A 20,750-nucleotide genomic window follows, 5' to 3' on the forward strand; every position below is an offset into this window, starting at 1 on the left:
CCTGCCCAGAGAGCCGGCCCTCCCCACCCGAGGGTGCCCGTCTGTCCAGCAGGCCCCTCCGCTTCTGCCAGCTCCTGAAGCCCTCGGCGGCGGCGGCGGCATGGCGGACGACATTCCCTCTTCTGTCACCGCGCCCCCTGGCCCCGAGGCCCACATGTCTGCTCTCCTGGCTCTCAGTGGCAGGCAGGGGCTCTCAGGACGAGCTTGGCGGCCAGGCCTGGTGCTGGCACCTCTGTCCTGGAGGCAGGGGTCCTTTCAGGCTCAGGTGCTGCGGGCTGGGTGTCGCCCCGCCTGGCGCCTGCTCCCGCTGGCCTGGGTCTGACCGCAGGAGGAGCTGGCAGCCGGAGCAGGCCCCGGCAGCGCCCGCCCGCCCTGCTCAGGAGGGCTGCCTCCTCCGTCCCCACTCCTTGGTCCCTGAACCTCAGCCCAAGCCCTGGGCGCCAGGAATCAAAGGTTGAAGAGATTGCCTCTGGAATGGGAAGGGGGTGGGAACATTTCTGAAAGTGAAAGTGTGGGGTAGGGCGGAGGGTGGGGCTGGGGGTGGGGCCGGTGGGCCTGGGCAGTCGCTGACCACAGCTGGGAAGTCCCAGCTGTTGGTCACTTGCTCTGGCTGCTCCAGAGGCCTCGCTGCCTGGGCCTGGCTCTGAGGACCCTGCTCAGCGGCCTCTCCTGGTGGCTCTGTTCTGCCAGTGCCTAGTGTCTACCTACTCGGCAGGTAAGTTCCGTGCAGGTGGAGCGGGAGGGCCACAGGGGTGCTGTAGACCATGGGTGGGGACTCAAGGGACCGGAGACTGCTCCGGTTCTATTAACGGCCTTCTAGGCCGAGGGCCTTGGCTTGGAGCCTGGGCCAGAATGCCAGCGCGAATCACAGTGGGGACAGCCACAGGCAGACAGCGACGGACAGACGCAGGCGTGAGGACGTGCGTGAGGGCACAGACACCCCGACGCACGGAGGGAGCCACCTGCGGGCCCGCCGAGGCACACGCAGGCAGACACGCGCAGGCCGGCACACGGAGGTGCGAAGCCCACACGCGCAAAAGTGCGGACACACTCACGGGCTTACACTCCGCACTGAACCACTCCTGTTTTCTCAGTCACCTGCTGTGACCTAGCCCTGGCCGAGGGCTGGCTCAGCCCCGCCCCCCTGCCCAGGTGTGTGTGGGGGGGTCCCGGTCAAAGGGTAGACACCCCGGACCCTGTAACTGTCCCTCAGTCATGGGGGAAGATTATGCCCAGGGCTGGACTAGGCCCAGAGCAGGAGGTACAGACTGTGGCCTGGGCTTCAGCTGATCAGGGAAGGCTTCTTGAAGGAGGAGCCACTTATGTTGAGCCTTGAAGAAATTGGCAGCTGGAGAACGCGGGGGTGAGGTCACTGTTGGCAGAGGGAACAGTCTGTGCAAAGTGTGGAGGACAGGTGGGTGCCTCGGAGAGGTTCGAGCTGGTGAGAGAGCGGGAGCAGCAGCCGGCCCGGATGGTCACAAGGGCCTGGACTCCCAACTAAGGAGTCGTTTCTCTGAGGGTGTTGGTGGCCTGGGGTTTCGTGTCCCGTTGCTGCCGAGGAAGAGCACGTTAAGTGCCTTTTTCTAGTAGACTTTCCCGGGCGCGAAGCAGAGGATCATATGTCCCGTGAATATGGTCCTTCCCAGTATTTATGCCTCATGTTTCCTTTGCCTGCTCTGTTGCCTTAAGTTCTTCCAGACAAATGTGAAATGGTATGAGGAGAACATACATTCTAACTTCTTATTTTCAGGAGGAGACTCTTAGGTTGCAAGGAAGGGTTTTAAGGAGGGCTTGTGTTTCTGTAAGACCCCTCCTCCCTGTCCCTCCTCCCCCCCCCCCCCGCTTGCTCTGAGGAGACAGGACCCAAGGGGTCCAGGAAGAAGCGCAGTTAGCACTTGTGATCAGGTGATGGGGCATGGCAGGTGGGAGGGAAGAGGGAGATGGCCTGGGGTATGGCCCAGGGTGCAGGCGGTCACCTTCCCGAGGTGGCTGGTTTGGAGCCCGGCAGGACGGACGGGGTGATGGCCCAGGCTCAGGGGAAGTGGGGATTGGGGAGTGGTGACTGAGGGCGAGGAAGGAGGGGAAGCCGAGGCTGGGTAGGAAGCAGGGGAGACCCAGACCCAACCTCTTAGTCACAGGCAGTGGCCGGCTGGGAGCTCCCAGTGACCACATCTTCTGGGTGGCCTCCTCACCCCTGCTGCTGGCTCTGCAGCTGCATCGGCCTGCCCTGGAGACTGGGGGCCTGGGGCCTCTGGACACTCAGGGCCCTGGAGGCAGAGCCAGAGAGGGGCCCTGCAGGCGTGGGGAGGCAGGCATGGGGCGGGGGCCACGGCGGGGGCAGCAGAACCAGCCGGCAGAGCCCAGCGTGGCGCCCGGCTCGGCCAGCCCAGGCGACAGCAGCCCTGACACCGACGGTTCACTCCTCCAGGCTGGCTCCGGGGTGACAGGGAGGGGCAGAAGGACAGAGGCTCCCAGCCCAGCGAGGAGGGCCCTGCCACCACAGGGACAGTCCCAGGTGCCCGCTGCGCAGAGGCGGCACAGCACAGCCCAAGGACTCCTCGCAGGCGGCGGCACCCACGCCCCTGAGTTCTGAAGTCCGGGTCAGGCTTGGAGAGCAGAGAGGCGGTGGCTGTGGAAGCCAGGGCTGCACAGGCGGGGGCGCTGGGCGGGGGCGACGCAGGGCAGTCCGAAGGGGAGGCTGGAGGACGTTCAGTCCTGCTTGGTGGGCTGCGAATGCCAAACTGAGGACGTGGGTTTGGCCTGAGGGCGGTGGGGGTTGCAGAAGGGTTGGAGGCGAGGGCGTGGCCCGGCTGGCTTGTGCTGCGGGAAGGTCAAGAACAGCTTGGGAAGCTGCAGGAGCAGGGTCAAAGGGACTGAGGGACCAGCTGGGGACCACGGAGGGAACCACCTGCAGACCCGCTGAGGGCACGAGGGTGGCTGAGCAGGCCGGGCGGGCCCCGAGTCTCTGCCTGTGTAACCTGCCATGAGCGCCAGCACCAGCTGCCCCACTGTACCCCAGAATCTGCCTCTAGGCTTCTGGGGAGACCTTCAAGTCTGACTCCACTCTTGGCATCTGGGAGCTGCCCCGACCTTGGGTCCCTCTGCTGAGAGAAGGGGTTCCTTGGGCAGCCACCCCGATTCGCTGGTTCTGGGAGGCAGGGGAATCTAGCCTCTGGCCCAGGTTTCCAGTCAGGCCCGGGCCAGTGGGGGTTCCCACCCCTCCGCCGTGTGGCTTCAGGCAAGACCCTGCCCCTCTCTGAGCCTGTTTTCGCATCTATGAAATGAGATGAATGACACCCTGAAACTTTGTTGTGCTGCAGATGTGGTGTGTGCCAGGCATGGGACTGGGCACACAGTAGGTGCTTACTAAGTGTGATGTCTTCCCAGCTAAGACTGGGCTCGGCTTGTCCGCCCCCACGTCCCCGCGGTGGCGGAGCCTTGGCGGGCGCAGCAGAGCTGGGACACTTCTCTCCGGCACCACGGCACCACGCCCGCCCCCACTGGGCGCTGAGGGGCGCCAGGAAGCGGGGAGTGCGGGGGACACTTGGTTCCTGTGATAATGCTTCCTGCCTTGTGTGGGCCGGTCGGAGCCAGGGCAGGGTCACTGAGTCCTGGCGCCAGGGGAGGACGATGACCTGTGGCCCGGGGCGGGGCTGATAAGGCCCCCATTAATCACCTGGGCCTACCGCTCCCTCTCTCCGGGCCTCCTTCAGCTGCCCGGCAGCCTCTGGCAAGGGGACTGGGCCTCGGCTCAGCTCTGCCTGCCTGGCGCCTGGACATACGTCTCGCTGGAAGGTGTGGGTGCGGGTAAGGGTCTGGGCCCTGCCACCCTGGGCAAACCAAGACCTGGGGAGAAGCTGTTCCCGCTCGGGGTCACCCAAGGATCAGGCGTTGGCTCTGGCCTGTTCTCTGTCCTGGGGGGCAGGGGGACCCGGGCATGGGCTGGGGCTCAGCCTCTCGGTCAGTGAATTCTGCGCTTCCTTTGGTCCCAGTTTCTCCAAGGCTAAAATGAAACCTTGTGGGCCGGAACCCCTACCCCACCCCCCTCTACACAGTTGGGTGGGTAGGAGGTCCAGGCAGGCAGAGAAATTTCTCTCCTCTCCCATCCCTAGCTTAACCTAAAGCCAGAAAGTCAAACTCAGCATGCTCGGCTGAATGAAAGAGGGTTTGGGCAGATCTTGGGGGGCCTGGGTGGTGAGAACCCAAGCTCCGGGTGGGACAGAGCCAGCCTCTGATTGGCACCCCCATGCTCGAGGGACCCTGTCCTCACCCTCCATGGGGTTAAGGCCAGAACTGGTGGGGGGAGGGAGGCGGAGGGTAAGAAACAGCAGTGGTTAAAGATAGACCCGAGGCTCCTGTCCCCGCCCCCCACGACGGGGCTGCAAGGCCCTGATAAGCTGCGGGTGGCCTCGGCCCCGACAGTGCCCTCAACCCTGACACCGCCTCCCTCCAGTTCTGAGACACCCTGGGAAGGAGGTGGCTTTCCATGGGGTCCCCAAGTGCTGAAGCAGTTAGGCCTGATGCACTGAATGGGGTGAGCTGAGGGCTCCGGGGTGGTGATTGCGGGGGGTGGGGCATTTTAGGCCTCGGGACCTAAGGTCCAGGATGTGGTTGCTGGGTCCAGCCCTGGGGACAGCGGGCTGGGCTGCGCCTCAGAACCTGCACGTCCAGGTCCAATGGAGGGTCTGGCCTGACAGAGCCTGTGAGGACGTGCACCTGAGACCCTTCTGGAAGGTGCTGTCAGGGAAGGCTTTCTCGAGGAGGTAGCTCTGCTTCTCAGTGCTGGTTGCAGCCTGGCTCAGATGGCTCTGGCCACGAGAGCTGCCCAAGGACACTGTTTTGACAGGCTGAGGAAGCTTCCCTGATAAGCTGCTGGGCCCCACCAGGTCCCACAGAGTTCTCAAGAGTTTCCGTGCCTGCTCCCCAGGGCCAGGCACCCCCCAGGCCTCCTGAGCCTCTCTTTCACCTCCAGCTCCCCTGCTGTCAAGATGCCGTCACCTCGGACAGTGACCTCTGGGCCAGAGCTGCACAGCCCCAAGGAGCCTGCGGAGCCAAAGACCCCGCTCACTGGGAGGGCTGGCAGCGTGGGTGCGCCCGGCACCCACCGTGGGGAAGCGCGGCCGGGCCTGGCCACCTTACGGCAGGCCTTCGCCCGGGCGAGCCAGCGGGCCTCGGGCCCAGGCTCCGAGGAGGACCCGGGCCTGCTCCGGCGCAGCTCCCGCTTCCTGCTCCGGTCCTGGCGGCGGCGTGCGCCGAATGACAGCCCGGCTGCTGAGCAGTGCCAGGCCACGGCTGCGCCAGGAGTCACGGATGGTGTCGGCCGGCAGCTGTCCACTGGGGCGGGGCCTGAGGAGCCGGAACCCGAGGCAGGTGAGAGCTTCACAAACAGCACTAAGCCTGGGAGGAGACCGGGGCCAGGGGCTGGCGCGGGAGAACCCGCGCCTCCCGACAGGCTCTGCTCACCAGCGTCCCCAGTCCTTGCCCGCCACGCAGTTGCGTTTCAAATTCATCCAGCATCTCAGCAAAGGGGCCCTCGCTGGGCGGGTGAGGAAGGTGAGGCTCAGAGAGGTTAAGCGACTGGCCTCAAGTTTCACAGTGGAAAGTGGAGGAATGGGATTTGAATCCGTATTGGCGTGGGTCCAGAGCCCGGGCCTCTCCACAGCCCTCTGCAGCCTGGTTCCTACCTGAAGTTCAGGGATGGACCAGGCACGGGCTGCCTTAGATCACAGAGCTTCAGAGGGTGCGTAGAGCCATGGCTGCCTGCAGGGAAGGTCAGACGGCTGCCCAGACCAGGACGAACCAGAGTTGGGCCCTGAAGGAGGGTTGCAGGTGGAGGTAGAGGCCTCCTGGGGCGGGGGGAGGTGGAGCTGGCCCAGGGCAGGGAACAGCTCGAAGTGCATGACTAACCCAGCCGGAGCTCTAACCCCATGAGACCTGTATCAGGACAGCACCTGAGGCCAGGGGGTCCAGCTCAGCAGAGCTGGGGGTGAGGGTGGGGGCAGGGCTGAAAGTGAGGAAGGCAGGGGCTGCTCCAAACGCCGCCGTCGGCCAGGCTTGGGGCCTGGGGTTCTGCCTCTTCGAAGGTGATTCGGAGGGACAACTGTGGCAGTTGAGGACGTTGCTCAGCAGACCTCCCATTGAGCTCTGGGGCCGGGAAGCCCAGGTCCGGATCTGTCAGACGGGGGCTGCGGGTCGAGGACACAGGCTGCTGGGGCAGCGCCCCTCACCGCCCCTCTCCTCGCCTGCCCTCGCAAAAAGGCAAATCCGTGGCGGACCTCATCTCCCAGCGGAAGCTGCTGACGGCCTTCGAACAGCTGCAGCACCTGGAGGCGCAGCTGGCGGCGGAGAAAGCTTCGCACACCTTCGAGCAGGACCCCACGGGCTTCGCGCGGCGTGCCATGGACGTGTGCCTGCACTACGACGGGCTGGCCGCGGAGATCGCCGCCATCGTGCGCGAGACGCTGGGCCCGGACGGCGTGGACGCGGCCGCGCTGGCCGAGGTGGCCCACGTGGTGCGCGCAGAAGAGGAGGCCCACCCGACGTCCCCTGCCGACGGCGACTTCCTGCGCACGCCACGCCGCTGGCGCCAGCATTGGGAGGACGCCGTGAGGCGGAGCGCGCAGGAGCGGGTGCGGCAGGCGGGCGCGGGGCAGGCCCCGGAGGCGGCGGAGGGCGCGTCGGGCCTGGCCCAGCTTTTGGCGGAGCTCGGCGTCTTGCTTCGCAGCGACCTGCAGAAGGTGCAGCTGGAGGTGCAGCCGGCCTATGCGGCCGCCGGCTTCCCGGCGTGGGAGGCCTACCTGCGCGCCTTCCACGGCGCGGTGGCCCAGCGCCTGCAGGAGCTGGCGCACGACGCGCGCGGCTGCGAGCAGCTCTACACGCTGCTGGACTGGGCCGCCAATGTCTACGGCAGGTGAGGGCTCAGCCGGGGAGGGCTGGCACTGCTCACCTGGAGGCCTCCGAAACCCTGAGGAGCGCAGGGCTCCTCCCTTTGCTCCTTGGGAGAGAGCTGCCGACGGGCCGTCGGAAGTGCCCGTGCCTTTCACAGTCTGTCCTCGTGGTTCGCGGTCGGGGCGCGCTCCCGCCGCAGTTTTTCTAAGGGGCACCGAGGCGCCGGTTCCGGAAGCTGGAAAGCGTGGGGGAGGGCGTGGAGCCCAGTTAGGGAGCCTGTGCCAGCCTACAAAGTGCCTTTGGGCGAGTTAGAAAGGACGTCGGCCCAGGCGGAGCACGAGCGCGCTCGCAGCGGCTTGGCGGGGCTGGATCTCACCCCGCTCTCCCCTTTGGGTGGGCACCCCGGAGCAGGGCACGGGCCGCTCCGCCTGCGGTGCGATGGGGTGGGTCACCTCCCGTGTGAGCTCTCGCCAGCCGCGCAGGCCGGAGAGCGGGCGGGGGGAGCGTGCCTAAGGTCCTGGGCACAGTTCGCTGTGTGCCCCCGTCCGGCTTCCCTGGTGCGGGCTGCAGAGTGGCAGTCTCCTGAGCTGCGTGGTGCCGGGGGCGCTTAGAGCTCAGTCTTGGGTGTGCCGCGGCGGTGAGGGTAGAGGTCACTTCAGAGGCAGCCTGGCGGAGCGAGGTCCATCTCACAGCCGTCCTTTGTATTCTGTGTGCCCAGCTGATTGCCAGAGCGCCAGGGCGTTCAGCACTGAGAAGCGTGTGGGGCGAGGTGGGGTTGGCACAGAAGCCCGGAGGGCGGGGTGCGGGGCGAAGTGTGTGAACAGATGCCCAGGTCCCGGCCCCTCCGGCGATGGCTGGTGATGGCGTGTTAGGCTTTGAGCCTGGCCAGAGGGGAGCGGGGCGGCCGCTGCCGCATCAGCCCCCTGCCTGTCTTCCAGTCCTAATTTCCTGGGCGCCCCGGACCTGACTCTGTCCACGGAGCCGCTGCCCCCGCTCCTGGAACCTGAGATGTGGGCGCGACTGGAGAGCGACTACACCAGCTTCCTGGAGGTGGGGCGGGGCCGGGGGCGGGGCCGGGCCGGAGGGGTGGGGTCCAGGTGCAGCGCGTGCCCAGGATCACGTTCCAAGTGCTGGCTGCGGCTCAGGCCTCACCCTGCGGCCTCGGGCGCGGCTTGTGCCCTCGCTAGGTGATGCTTATCTCCAAGGGCACGCGACGGGGCTCGGGAGGGGACACCCGGATCTCCTTTCTGGGAAGATCTCGCCGCCACCCCCTCCCACCCCACACAGACCAAGATCGCGAGCTGCTTGGACCGCATCCTGCAGATGGAGCAGAGCCGCTGGGAGGCCGCCGAGACGCCCGACGTGCTGCAGGACCGTTACCACTCGCCGCTGTCCAAGGACGTCCACATGGTGCGGCTGCGGCCGGCGAGGGGGGCTGAGGGAACGTGTGTTTGGCCTCAGATGGTGTTTAGTCTCCTTGGAGGTGGGGACACCCAAAGTTATAAAATTCAGTCCTAAACTCCCCTTCCCATTAGCGGGGAGCCTGGAGCTGCACGTGCGGCGGAACGGGGGACGCTGGTCGCATGGCCAGGCTCGGAGCGCCAGAGCGCAGCTTCCGGCTTGGCAGGTGGCCGTGGTGCGGGTAGCTGGGAGGATTGACCCTCAGGTTGGGGCCACCGGATGCTGAAGCTGAGACTGAGACAGAGCAGGGCGTGCCGGAGACGTCGCTGGGCCACTAGGTGGGGGCTGGGGACGTTAGGTGCAAGGGTTCAGACTCCCGCTCAGCGCGTGGCATCACTCGCAGCTGGTGGCAGAACACGTGAAGGCGGCCAGGGCCATCTCCGCGGAGCTGGAGGCCACCACCTTGAAGATATGCGCGCGCGAGCTTGGCCTCTTTGTGCCCAGGTGCGCGTGCATCCTTGGCTGGGTGGGGTGGGTGGAGCGGCCGGGTCAGGGTGTGGAAGATGGTCGTCCCTGGGGGATGGCCTATCCTGTTCGGAGTCGGAGATCCCGTAAGGCTGGAGGTCTGCGTGGGGACTCGAGGAGGGAAGGACGGGGGGTGGGAGGGGGTTATAGAGCGACAGGAAGGCTCCCCAAGGCTTCTGCGTACTCTGCTCCCAGGTTTCAAAAAGCTTTTCTGGAGTCGGAAGCAGTGAACGAGCCGCACCTGGGCGCCAACATCAACGCCTGCGAGGAGCTCAGGTGGGTCTCTCCCGCTCCTTCCCGGGGCGCGGTGCCGGCGCGGCCAGCAGAGGGCGCGCGAGCTCCAGAAACCGGGACGCAGGTGGCTCTCCATTGCTGGCGCGCGCGCAAAGGAAACAAATTTGGACAGGTGTTTGGGCGGATGTCCCAGGTGGCCTCCAGGAATGCACCCTCAACTCCTGTCTCCGCCGCGGGGTCCTTGCTACGCGGAGATGAGTCCCTGGAAGGGATGCGAGGAGTTTCAAGGCTGAGCAGAGGCTGAGAAATTACAGCCACCCGTGTCCTGCCCAGTCCACCTCTGCCACTCTGGACTCCATCGTTTCCCTCCTTTCATCCCAGCCGGACTTCTTTCTTTTTAAGACACCTTCTTTTTCGGAAAGCTCTCCATGACACTCCACCTAAGATATGCTGGGGGCAGGGCCTGGATCCCTCTGTCCCCAGGAGACAGAGGCCCTCCCCATGGGCTGGCAGTGGCTGCCCACCTTATGTGCCTTTAACCTCAGACCAAATGTCAGAGTCCCCACCTCGTTTGGATGCCCAAGCTGCTGCAGGGCAGCCAGCGGCTATGGGCACAGACTCGGCCGTCCTGGGTCCCTGTTCCAGCTCCGCCACTTGCTGGCCATGTGCCTCGAGATAAGTTGCTTCCCTTTCCTGTCCCTCTTTTCCTTTTCTGTCTAATGGAAATCAGAGCACCTGCCCCTAGGACTCAATGCCTTAGAACAGCGGTCCCCAACCTTTATGGCACCAGGGACCGGTGCTCCTATGAGAATCCGATGCCTGATGGTCTGAGGTGGAGCTGAGGCGGTGATGCTAGCGCTGGGGAGCGGCTGCGAACACAGGGGAAGCTTCGCTGACTCTCCGGCCGCTCACCTGCTGTGAGGCCCGGTTCCTAACAGACCACGGACCAACCAGTACTGGTCCCCAGCCCGGGGGTTGGGGTCCCCTGCCTTGGAAGACTCTGTTTACATTTGTTCTTCGTGAGTACTTGTGATGTGCCAGGCACTGTGCTAGGGCTTTGCCTGTCAGATGCATTTCATCCCAAGTGTGACATTCCCGAGTAGAAAATGGAGGTTCAGGGGGGAAAAAATGCCACTTGTCCACAGTCACATGGCCAGTATGTGCTGGACCCGGCACCTGAACCAAGCCTGTCCGAATCCAAAGCCTGACCACGAGGAGGCACTATTTCTCTAACATTCTCTTGTCCCTAATCTGCGCCAGGCTCATCGATTCAGCCCTTGGGAACATTCCCATCCTTCGGTAGGTGGCCTCTGGCCAGCCGCCTCTGATGGAACATTAGCCTGCCGTTATCCATCCGCGAACCAGGGACTGGGCAGAGCTTAGTCTTCAGTTTCCTCAACAGTGAAATGGGGACATTGTCACCTTCAGGGAGGCAGTTATAAGGCTCAAAGGAGGCCCCTTTGCCAGGCACGCTGTGCTGCACGGTCCAGGAGGGCTGAAGTTTGGACCAGAGCTGTCACAGAGCGGCTCTGCCACGCAGTGGGGCCACCACCAGCATCCCTCTGACCTACGCCTCGATGATGGGCCCCTGGGGGTTTGGTGCCTCACTTGACTCTGCTCCCAGGGTTACTACATTGTGTGGCTGCAGGGGCTGCCTTTCACACTATAGTCTAAGTGAATGAATGGAGTTGGTGTGGCACTAGCCTGCATGGCTGTATGGTGGGCTTCGTCCCCCAGCCTGCTCCCCCCTTTGCCAACTTTGTCGCCTGTCCTGGCCGCTCTCCAGGACCAGTCTTCTGGCCAGGTTCCCGGGGACTTTTGCGGAACTGGAGAAGCCCCTGGTGGTGACCATCCACACCTTCCAGAAGCAGCTGCTCCTGGTTTTGCAGCGCGATGTGCAGGTGTGTGGCACGGGCCCTTTCCTCCCCGCTTTCCACACCCAGCAGGCGCTCCCCGGGCCCTGGAACCTGGGGGTCCAAGTCAGAGCATTCATTTACTCCAGGGGCAGTTTCAGGGGTTGTGTCTTGGAGGTGGTCAGGAGACCCAGACAGGTTCTCAGCTGAGCAGGACAATTAGTCTCCACTTCTTGGAGACAGAAGGCCCAAGGACACGGGGCCCTCGCCCAGCCCCTCGGCACATCCCCAGGCCTCCTCCAAGCAAGGCCGGGCCAGAGGCTCCAACTCACACTGTGTCCCCCGGAGCTCAGGACTTCTGCCAAAGGCCTAGGGACATAATTTGTGGTAGGAGAGATGTCACTAGGGTACCCTGTTGAGGAGTCAGATAGTCCCCTAGAGTTTCTTCCTATTGACAGATTGTCCCCAGGCCTGAAACACCCCTGTCAGGAGCCACATGCTGGGCTCTGAGGGAAGGGTCTGGTGGCTGGGGAGGACACGACTGGACAGTCCCTGCTCCTACCCTTGCCCGCAGCCACTCTTCAGGGACCTGTGCACCAAGGCCTGGCTGACACAGGACACACTGCTGCCCCTCATGGAGAAGGTGTTGGCCTTCGCCAGGCACCTGGAGCTTGTGGTCCCTGCCTGCATGCAGGTATCTGGAAGGGGCAGGCACCTGGTGGGGACATGCCCGGCCAGGCTGCTGACCCCGAGCCCGCCCCCGCCCCCGTGTCCAGGAGATTCTGCAGGAGGTGCACCGCTACGTGGTCCGCGAGTACCTGGCGCAGGTGCTGAGCCCGCAGAAGCGGCTCCAGGGCGTGGACCGCAAGGCCTGCTCCCAGAAGATGAGCCTTGAAGCCCAGGCCATTGACGCAACCTTCCAGCACCTGGTACCTGCGGCCGTGGGCCCTTCACTCACTGTTCTCACTTCCACTCGGTCCCTGCAAGAGCTCAGAGCATAGGGCAGGGCTCGGGTCCAAGCGGCGGTCTCGACCCGCAGCAGCCGGAGGGGGCGGGGCCCGGTGGGCGGTGCTTTGCGTAGCTGGCTTACATTTTGTGGGGTGCATGGGGAAAGGGCGAGTGTCGCAGCTGCATCTGCTGGACTGAGGCCTCGGTTTACCCATATGAGCAGAGACGGGAAGACACTGTGCTGCCCCTGGAAGGATGACAACTGTGCTGTGGCGCGTCCACGTGCCAAGCCGCGCGGCCCCTTCCGTGGGGCTGCAGTGGGGCCCGCCCAAGGGCCAACGGCACCCTCATGGGGAGGTTGCAGGGGTGGCCAGGGGACTCCCTGGGGAGATGGCCCGCCTGCACTTGTCACCCTGCCTCTGCAGGGCTCTGGGGCCACGTGGCTGAGCCGAGCGATCCCGTGTGTGGCTGACATACTGGGCGAGACCTACAAAGAGGACATCCAGAGACACTTGGAGACGCTCATCAAGAGCTACCCCGACATCAGGTCCGCACCCCACCTGCCCCCGCCCCGGGCTCTGGAGGCGCGCCAGGGGGCCATAGGGCTTGGGACCCGTGGCTTCCGCAGGTCTTGGGGGCTGCAGGTGGGCAGGCGAGGAGCCCTGGAGCCCCTGGGGGCAGGGAAGCCAGGGAACAGGGCTGCTGCCCCCTCATAACCTCTTCCTTGTGGTCCTCGTTTGGTCTCGTGGTGGGATGGAGGGGCCCTGGAGTCTGAGCGGGCTTGGGGCCCCTCATCAGAAGTGCCCGATGGCAGAGACACATCCTCGGGAATTTGGGGGGAGGTGTGGCCCCACCTCAGAGAGAAAGCCCTGAGAGAAAGCCCTCTCTGGAAACTCCTGCCAGGAGGAAGGAGACTTTGATCCTGGGTCGTATTGGGGTTTGGGTGAGTCATCGAACCCGTGGAAATCCCGGTCTGAATTTCTCTGCAGGCCTGGGAGATTCCAGGATAGGGGAGGGCGCAGAAAACCGGGTGTTCACTCCCTCTCTGGCCCCAGGGCTAAGCCCCAGGGAGGTTTCCCAGGCCCAGCCAGGCTGTCTTTCTGCCTTTGACTCAGAGTGATTGTTCTTGCAAAGCAAGGAAACACTCCGGGGCTCCCCTCCTGGCCTCTCCACACATTGCCGCATTGCCCGGACCTCCGCCACCCACCCTCCCAGGTTCCTGGGGGCGTTGCTTAGAGCCCTGAAAAGGTGCTTGCTTGGACTGAGAAGGTGCGACTAGCTTCTAGCAACACCTGTGGGTGCTGGCCTCCCGCCTCCACGCGGTGCCCTTCTGGCTGCAGCCACCAGCACAGGGCTCACGAGCACCCCCAGGTTCCCTGTCCCGCGATCGCCCTTTGCAGGGCCACGTCACCCCCTCCCTCAGGCCACGCTTCTGAACTTCTGCAAGCGCTGTCTCCTCTGTGGGCCCCTTCCCGTCTCCACCTGGCTGGCCCCCTTCACGTACCAGCCAGCGCCTCCGGGGGCTCTGCTCCGCCTGCCCCCCCCCCCGTGTTCTCAGCCCCTCTCAGACCAGGCTCCAGGAATATGGGTGCCGTTGTACGTCCAGCCTAAGCTAGGGGTTCCCTCTGCCTGAGATGTGGGGTCCCTGGGGGTGCTGGGTCTTCAGCGAAGGCCCCGTGTCTCTGCAGACGGGACCACGTGCTGGCCATCCTGTCCCTGCGCCGCCTGGGCCACCGGCGGAACCAGCGCCTCTTGCAGCATGCCCAGGACCTACTGAGGGCTGCGGCCGAGGCTGGGGACTCCGGGACCGATGAGCGCCGCGTGCTCTTCCAGGAGATCAAGGTGCCCACGTCAGTAAACATGCTCATGACCTGCATCTAACTGCTCCTGGTCCAGAGGGGGACCGACCCCAGGCGGAGGCCGCAGCAGGTGTAGGGTCAACCACATCCCCACAGGCCCCGAGCCGGAAGCTGGGAGCCCAGGGAGGCATGCTCAGCCCAGCTCCCAACCCTGAAGCCCAGAAGCATGGTATTTTTGTCCTCTGCCGAGCGCGCTGCCAGGCAGGGAGTAGCAGCAGCGAGAGAAGCATTCCAGGCATCTGCGGGGAGTGTTTGGGAGGCAGGGGCTCCCTCCAACGCTGCACCAGAGAAGGCGCTCCTGCCCGAGGGTCCCGCACCACCCCCGGTCCGAAAGCAAACAACAGAGTATTTATTTTTAAAATAAACATGAATAGAGATGGTGTGGCCCCTGAGCGGGGAGCAGGCGATCTGGGTCCCGGGCACCAGGAGCCAGGCCGGAAGGCTCTGTTGCGCCTCCATGTCGTGGACATGTCAGTGGGGAGACCAGGGCTGCGGCTGCAGAGCAAGCTGGGCTCAGCCGGGACACACACCCCCCCCCCAGTGCCAACGGGGCCTCGCCCGGCACAGGCGGGCACTGTTGTCTCATGTTCTAAGCAGGCCGGGGCCCCTGGGAGACAACAAAAGGCCCAGGTTTGCCCTGCACCTGCAGGTGTCTGGGTTAGATGCGGACGGATTTCCCAGCAGCGGGAGATGAGGGGCTGCTGGGTTCCCGGCACTGTGGAGTGGGGGCGGGGCGGGGGGAGAGAAGGCCTGACAAGTGTGCACCTGCCCCTCACCCCACCCCATCCCCGTCCCTGTCTCATGAAAAGCTGGCACTGAAATCTGGCTGCAGCCTGCAGGTGAGGAAGTTCATTTGCTGGGAAGCTCATTTGCATTGGCAGCTGTGGGCCAGCCAAGGAGGCCGAGCCCGAGATGAGGGGATTTACAGGGAGATGTTGAAACAGGCAGGATGGGTGCCTCCCCCCACCCCCACCCTTGCCCCAACACCCCTCCGCAGGAAGCCCCCCGCTGGCTGTCTTGGGTTGACCCTGACCATGGCAAGAGTGGGGAGCAGGTAACCGTAAGTGGGCCAAGGTTCAAAGGGCCCGACACAGTTGAGTCAGCTGCGGACAGGGCGAGGGTCTTGCAAGCTGCGGGGCTGGCTGGGCGGGCGGGGGCCTCTCTCCTCCTGGGCACAGCTCCTGACACCGTGGACAGCCAGTGGGTGGGACCCAGGCACGTCCACCCTGTCCCCCGCACCAGGGCTGGAGCTCAGAGCCAGGACTGGGTCATGTTGGGGTCCAGCGGGAACTGGGAGCAGATGCCAGGGCTGCCCGCTCCGTGGGTGCAGGGGGGCGTAGGGCGCGGGGAGTGACCAGAGCAGGGAATCTGATGGGTGGGGGCGGGTGGGGCAGGAATGAGGAAGAGGAGCGGTTGGGCTCCCAGGCGCCCAGCCTCCGGGCGGGCGGTTGGGGGCATGCTGCCCTGCTGCCACTGACCGGCAGTCCTTGTATCAGTGGGGAAACCGAGGCCAGCAGAGGGCAGAAGTTGGCACTGCTTCACACCAGGGGTCAGCACAGGTGGCTTGGGATCTGCAGCCACGGGGAGGGGCAGGTGACTGACAGTTCAGCCTAACACACCTGTAGCCCCAGGGGCCATAGTGGCCTAGGTGAGTCTCAGGCGGGGCGGGGTGGGGTATAGGAAGCCTTGACTTGGTCTGGTGTTGGCCAGATTTTCCTTAGGGAGCCCCTGCAGTCCCTGGCCGAGCCCCTGACCCTGACCCTGACCGACCTGGCCCTTGAGCCCCTTGGCTGAAGGCTGAAGGTTTCGGGACTGGATTTCCCAGCCAGGCTGCTGAGGTGGGAAAATGTCCAGTCCCAGCTCTGCCACTCTCCACCACGAGACTGTTGGCGAGTTCCTTTATCTCTCTGTGCCTCAGTGTTTCCAGCTGTGAAATGGGGTGCTAGCTGCGACTCCGAGGCTGGGGAGGGTGAAGCGTCAGCCATACAGCCAGGACCCTGGCCACCTGTGACCCCATGTTCCCAGGGGCTGAGAAGACCCCCAGTGCAGGAGTGGGGGGAACTCAGAGGGGGGTGGGGTCAGCGAGGGGCACAGGGCCCCAGGAGGCTGAGCAGCCTCCTTCCAGCTGCAGTGGGAAGGATCTAGCCCCAGACTCAGGACTGTCTACCTGAGCATTTCTAGGCCCAGAGACAGGAAGTCGGGTTTCCTGGCAGGATCCCCTGTGCCCAGGTGGGTGTGTGTGCCCTGGTGTGTGCCCCTGCCAGCCCGGCAGGGGCCGGGGGCCGGGATCAGCACCCCAAGGCATGCAGGATGAGCAGGAGGCCGGATGGCAGCTCCTAATGAGGGCGCATTCGGGAAGCTGGGGACCATAGGGCTGGCTGAGGCGGGCATGCTGGGATGGTTCAGGCCTGGGGTTTGGCCATCGGCCCCTCTGCCTTGGTGGGTGGGTGCTGTGCCCAGGACCCTTCCGCCCTCCCTGTCTACCATGCCCTCCAAGGCCTTGCAAAGAGCCCAGAATGTTTGGCCATCCCGTTGTCCAGGCAACGGGGTGGGCTGGCGCTCAGAGCTGCTTCCATGTTGTGGAGCAGGGTATCTGGCTGATAAGGAAGTGTGTGCGTGCATGCTCCTGGAGTGTGCCAGCCCGCATGTGCCCCGGGGACAGAGGACCATGGCCCAGTGTCTGTGTTCCTCTATGGAGCAGCGTAGCCTGGGACCGTGTTATTACTGCCCCCCAGCTCGGGTTCCGGGCCCCACCCTCTGACCCCCGGTCCCCCGTCCCCGTCCGCAGCATGGCCCTCCTGTCTCTTCTCTCTGCTCAGCTCGGCTTCCGCCGATGCCCAAGCTTTCTAGGTTCCTTCATGGACTGGAGGGGCCTCTGCCCTCTGTCCTTGAGCCTATGGGCCCTTGGGACAGAGCCTGCTCTGAGAAGTTTCCGGAGCTCCAGACCAGGCCTGGCAGGGGGGCGATGTGAAGGTGTGGAGGGCCAGCCTGCCAGGGCGGGGTGCGGAGGTCCAAGGGCATGGGGAACCGCAGCCTGCCAGCCCAAGGGCAGGCGCGGGGTGACAGGGGGCTCGCACCCTGTGTGGCACCTCTGCCTGCTGGTCCCTGGCGCTCGGGCCCCCCTGCCTGAGTGTGTCGTTGGATGAGCCCCCGGGCCACGCACACGGGTGTGTGTTCAGGTCTCGGCTCTCCCCTCCTGCAGCTGGGGGCTTGGGCGCTTTCCTGTGAGGCTCGGTGTCCTCGTCCGCAGCACGCGGGCACCACCCAGCAGGCGAGGGAGCTCGGGGCGATGAGACCCAGGCGCCGAGGCCGTGCTAGGAGCGGCGGTCAGCGTGCCGGCCCCGTGCGGGCACAGCCTCGCCCTCTTCCTTCCTTGCTTGGTGACCCAGGCCCCTTCCTTCCCAGCCCCAGATCTCAGGGGGGACCCCTGCACCCAGGGGCAGCCCCCTCGGCAACCGGGATTCCGCCCTTGCCGGGCCCCTCACCACTGTCCGTGGGATAGGAAGCGGTGATCAGGGGAAGGAGGCCGCATTGTTCCCAGGGCCCGCTGCCGTCCCCAATCTCACTTCCTCCTCCCACAGAGTTCCTTTGAGAACCCCAGCAGACCAGAGGAACCCTGCTGGGGTCGGTGGCTGCCATCTGTCTATGCGCAGGCCTTGGGGAGGGACTGGGCCCAGCCCATGGGTGGCACGCTGGGCAATGGCAAAACAGGGCCCACCGAGCTCCGGGTCTTGGGGGGTCTGGTCTCACGAGGGGGCGGAGCAGGCCCCCACCATGGGTGAGCGCCCCCAGGGTCTCAGCCCTGCCTCCCTGGGACTTCATGCTCATCAAAGGCTTGGGGGAATGGAAGCTTGGACAAGGCAGGCCCCCCCTGGGGCCGCCCGTCTCCCGGGACCCACAGAGCCTGGCCTGGTCACCGCCAAGGCGCGCGCTTCCTCCTTGCAAGGCCCATTCCGTCTGCACACCCACATGCACATTGGCGGCTTGAGAAACGTGTTAAGTGTTTTCGTTTTTAACTTCGATCATGTTTCGCATAGTGACACATTCACACGGTTCCTAATTAAAAAGGTACAAAAAGGATAAGAAGTGACGTCTCCTTGTTCCCATCTCCCCTGTGTCCTTCCCCAGAAGCAGCCAGGGTCCCCTCCGGGACACCTGAGTTTGTACAACTCAGCCAAGGAAGGGACCTGTGTCGTGAAGTTTTGGGCATGGGTGAGGAAGCCGCTTTTGCAGAGGCATCTAGGTTGGGGGGCGGGCTGCAGTCCTTGAGCCCTGTAAGAACTAGACTGATAGAGTCTCTGAATAATGGATCTTAGGGGCTCAGGAAGGAGGAGTGTCGGGAGCAGCCCCACCCACCGCCTTTGGGGTGTCTGGTGTGCTGGGCTCTGCTCTCTGCTTGGCGTTTTGGGCTTTGCTCTCCCTGTGGATTTGGAGTAAGGGTTAAGAACTAGCTTCTGGATTCAGACACCTGCAGTCTGGGACCCCAGCTCTGCGCCTTCCCAGCTGGGTGACTTTAGGCAAGTTCCTCCCCCTCTCTGCGCTCTAGCTGCTGGTGTGAAATGGGGAGCACCCCCTGGGAAAATGCGAACGTGCTGGAGGAGGGCCCGGTTTGCAGCCCACACTCCCAGGAGTGGCGGTTCTTACTGATACACCCCATCTTCCCTCAGCCTGCCAGGCACCCCTCAAGCACGTGTCAGCCCCATTTCCAGGAGGGGAGACTGAGGCACCAGAGGTGAAGCCATGTGTCCAAAGTCACTGATGTAAGTGCCGGAGCCTGCGGGGACCGGGTGGTCCCCGCGCCGGAGCCACCACCATCGTCTAACTTCTCCAAAGTGCAGAACCCCAGAGCTGGCTGGTGTAGCACGGGGCGGAGCGCACAGCGCCCAGGCGCTGGCGACTGGCGGGCCCTCCGCTTTCTGGGGCAGCCTCCCTCCCCGCCCCGCCCCGGCCTGGCCCCGCTCAGCGCTGGGATCCCCACCAGAGCTCCTGACACGTGGCCAGCCTCTGTGTTTGGATGGGACCCAGTGGAAAGCAGAGTTCTTCAGCTGTTTTCCTGGAAATCATGCTCGCTAGGAGAAGGGCCTCTGGGCAGCCCCAGGCCCTAGGTGACAGAAGCTAAACTGGGCCATCTTGCATCATCACCAAAAGCCACTGTGAAAACCCAGGCCTTTTAAAGAGAGGGGCCAGGCCACCGGGCTGGTGCCTGGAAGGGCGGGCCCTCCAGGAAGCCCCACTGCACTGCACTCCGTGGAAGACCACCAGTATTGGGGACTTGTTACCCCGCAGTCCTCGTAGAAGCCGTTTCCCCTTAGACCTCCGTTTCTCTACCTGCCAGACACAGAAAGGAGTGTGTGGCCTGCCTTTCTCCCAGGAGAAAGGGAAGTAACTGTGACAAGTCAACATCTTCACGCGGGGGCGAGCACTCTCATGGGAGAGGGTGTTCTGTGAGGGTGGCTCCTGGTCAGCTGTCCTGGCCATCCCGTGGTCCCTGGGGAGGTCAGCAGACTCCAGCCCAGGTCTGGCGTAGCTGCGAATGACCCTGAGCAAGTGACTTCTCTTGGGGGAGGCCTGGTTGCAGCCGTGACCCTTGCCTCAAGGCCTTAACCTATGTGTCCCTCTGAGACTCAGTTTCCTCATCTGTCAGTGCAGTGAGTGAGTAGGGCAACCCCAGGAAACAACAGGCCCCAGGAGGGGTCCTGGGTCAGGCGACGGCTGGAGAAGGAGAGGCAGAGGCAGGATTGGGAAGCCGGGGTTGTTGTAGAAGGAAGTGCAAGTCATCCCACAGGGGGAAGTGGGCCAGAGCCTGTGGGGGCGGGGCTAGGTGGCAGCTTGGGGTGCCCTGGTCTCCTGATCCAAAGGAGCCCACCCCATGGTCAAGACCACTGTTATGGCCGAGGCCACTGGCCACACCTTCTGGCCAGGCCCTGCAAGCCACGGCCGCTTCCTTCCTGTGAGCGCAGCCCTGGGCCTTTGCATCTGCTGCCCCTGCGCCAGTATGCACCACCCCCCTGCCTGCGACTCCCTCTTTCCAGGGATCTCCTCTCCTGCGAGGCTCTCAGACCACCCCGAGATGGCACAGAGCGAGGGGCACTAATCACGCACCAGCTCGTGTGTCTGGGCTTCCGCAGAGGGAGACGGTAAAGATTTGATTAATGAACAAGGCCATGAAATACTGGGAAACCTTTTTCTTTTCAAAGATAAAAAAGAGCGGAGGGCAGTAAGACCTCACGTCTCTGCACCAGGCGGTCCTTCCTTGCATCTGGCTTAACTACATCAAGCTCCATTTCAGACACTGAGTGACACTGAGGAGAAGCAAAAGAGGACAAGGCTTAGGGACGGGTCTCCCGGCCCCGCCACCGAACGGCGCATACCCGGACTTGTCTGTGCCTGTTTCCTCATCCATGAAAAAGGGGTAATTAAGGGCACCCGTTTCGCAAGACTGTGTGATGAAAACATCGCTTCGCCCCAATGTTGATCAAAATCTGAAATGAAGCGTGCCGAAGCTAAGTCAGACGCGAGGAGGGACTGCCTGGCCAGACTGCACAGGTGCAGAAACGGGAGGTTTTACTGCATGCAAAGCGTTTAGAACAGAATTGAAAGCAGGGTCTGGAAGAGGTGTCTGCACCCCTACATTCACGGCGGCGCTATTCCCAATGGCCAAAAAGTGGCAGCAACCCAAGCGTCCATCGGCAGGTGATGGATAAACAATGGACTATTATTCGGTCTTAAAAAGGATGGAATCTGACACACGCTATGGGTCAGACATGGATGACCCTTGGGGACATTATGCTAAGTGACATAAGCCAGTCACAAAAGAACAAGTACTGTATGATTCCATGCATGTGAGGTACTTGGAATGGTCAGAAAGCAGGACAGTGGTTTCCAAGGGCTAGGACGGGGGGCGTTAGTGTTTAATGAGTTTGTTTTGCAAGGACCCTGGACAGTGGTGGGTGGTGACGGTTGTGTCACAATGTAAATACAATGCCACTGAACTGTGTACCTAAAATGGCCAAAATAGTCAATTTTGCTATGCATATCTTAC

General features: G+C 63.7%; 1 protein-coding gene across 5 annotated transcripts; it reads left to right on the forward strand.

The window, feature by feature from the left end:
* Positions 1-587: 587 nt before the first annotated feature.
* EXOC3L4 (exocyst complex component 3 like 4) lies at positions 588-15,067 on the forward strand. 5 transcript variants are annotated; one of them, XM_016166021.2, is made up of 12 exons: positions 588-715; positions 4,973-5,370; positions 6,259-6,910; positions 7,827-7,938; positions 8,176-8,298; positions 8,693-8,793; positions 9,010-9,090; positions 10,835-10,949; positions 11,476-11,595; positions 11,678-11,830; positions 12,275-12,396; positions 13,538-15,067. In XM_016166021.2, the coding sequence occupies exons 2-12, from the start codon at positions 4,989-4,991 to the stop codon at positions 13,728-13,730; spliced, it is 2,154 nt and encodes a 717-aa protein (XP_016021507.2). In that variant the 5' UTR covers positions 588-715; positions 4,973-4,988; the 3' UTR covers positions 13,731-15,067. The 5 variants fall into 5 exon arrangements, 4 of the variants coding, with proteins under 4 accessions (XP_016021507.2, XP_016021508.2, XP_016021509.2 ...); XM_016166022.2 differs by lacking the exon at positions 588-715 and adding an exon at positions 3,479-3,807; XM_016166023.2 differs by lacking the exon at positions 588-715 and adding an exon at positions 3,479-3,795.
* The last annotated feature ends 5,683 nt before the right edge of the window (positions 15,068-20,750 follow it).

Source organism: Rousettus aegyptiacus, unplaced genomic scaffold, assembly GCF_014176215.1.
Source record: "Rousettus aegyptiacus isolate mRouAeg1 unplaced genomic scaffold, mRouAeg1.p scaffold_m13_p_3, whole genome shotgun sequence".
Taxonomy (NCBI): Eukaryota; Metazoa; Chordata; class Mammalia; order Chiroptera; family Pteropodidae; genus Rousettus; species Rousettus aegyptiacus.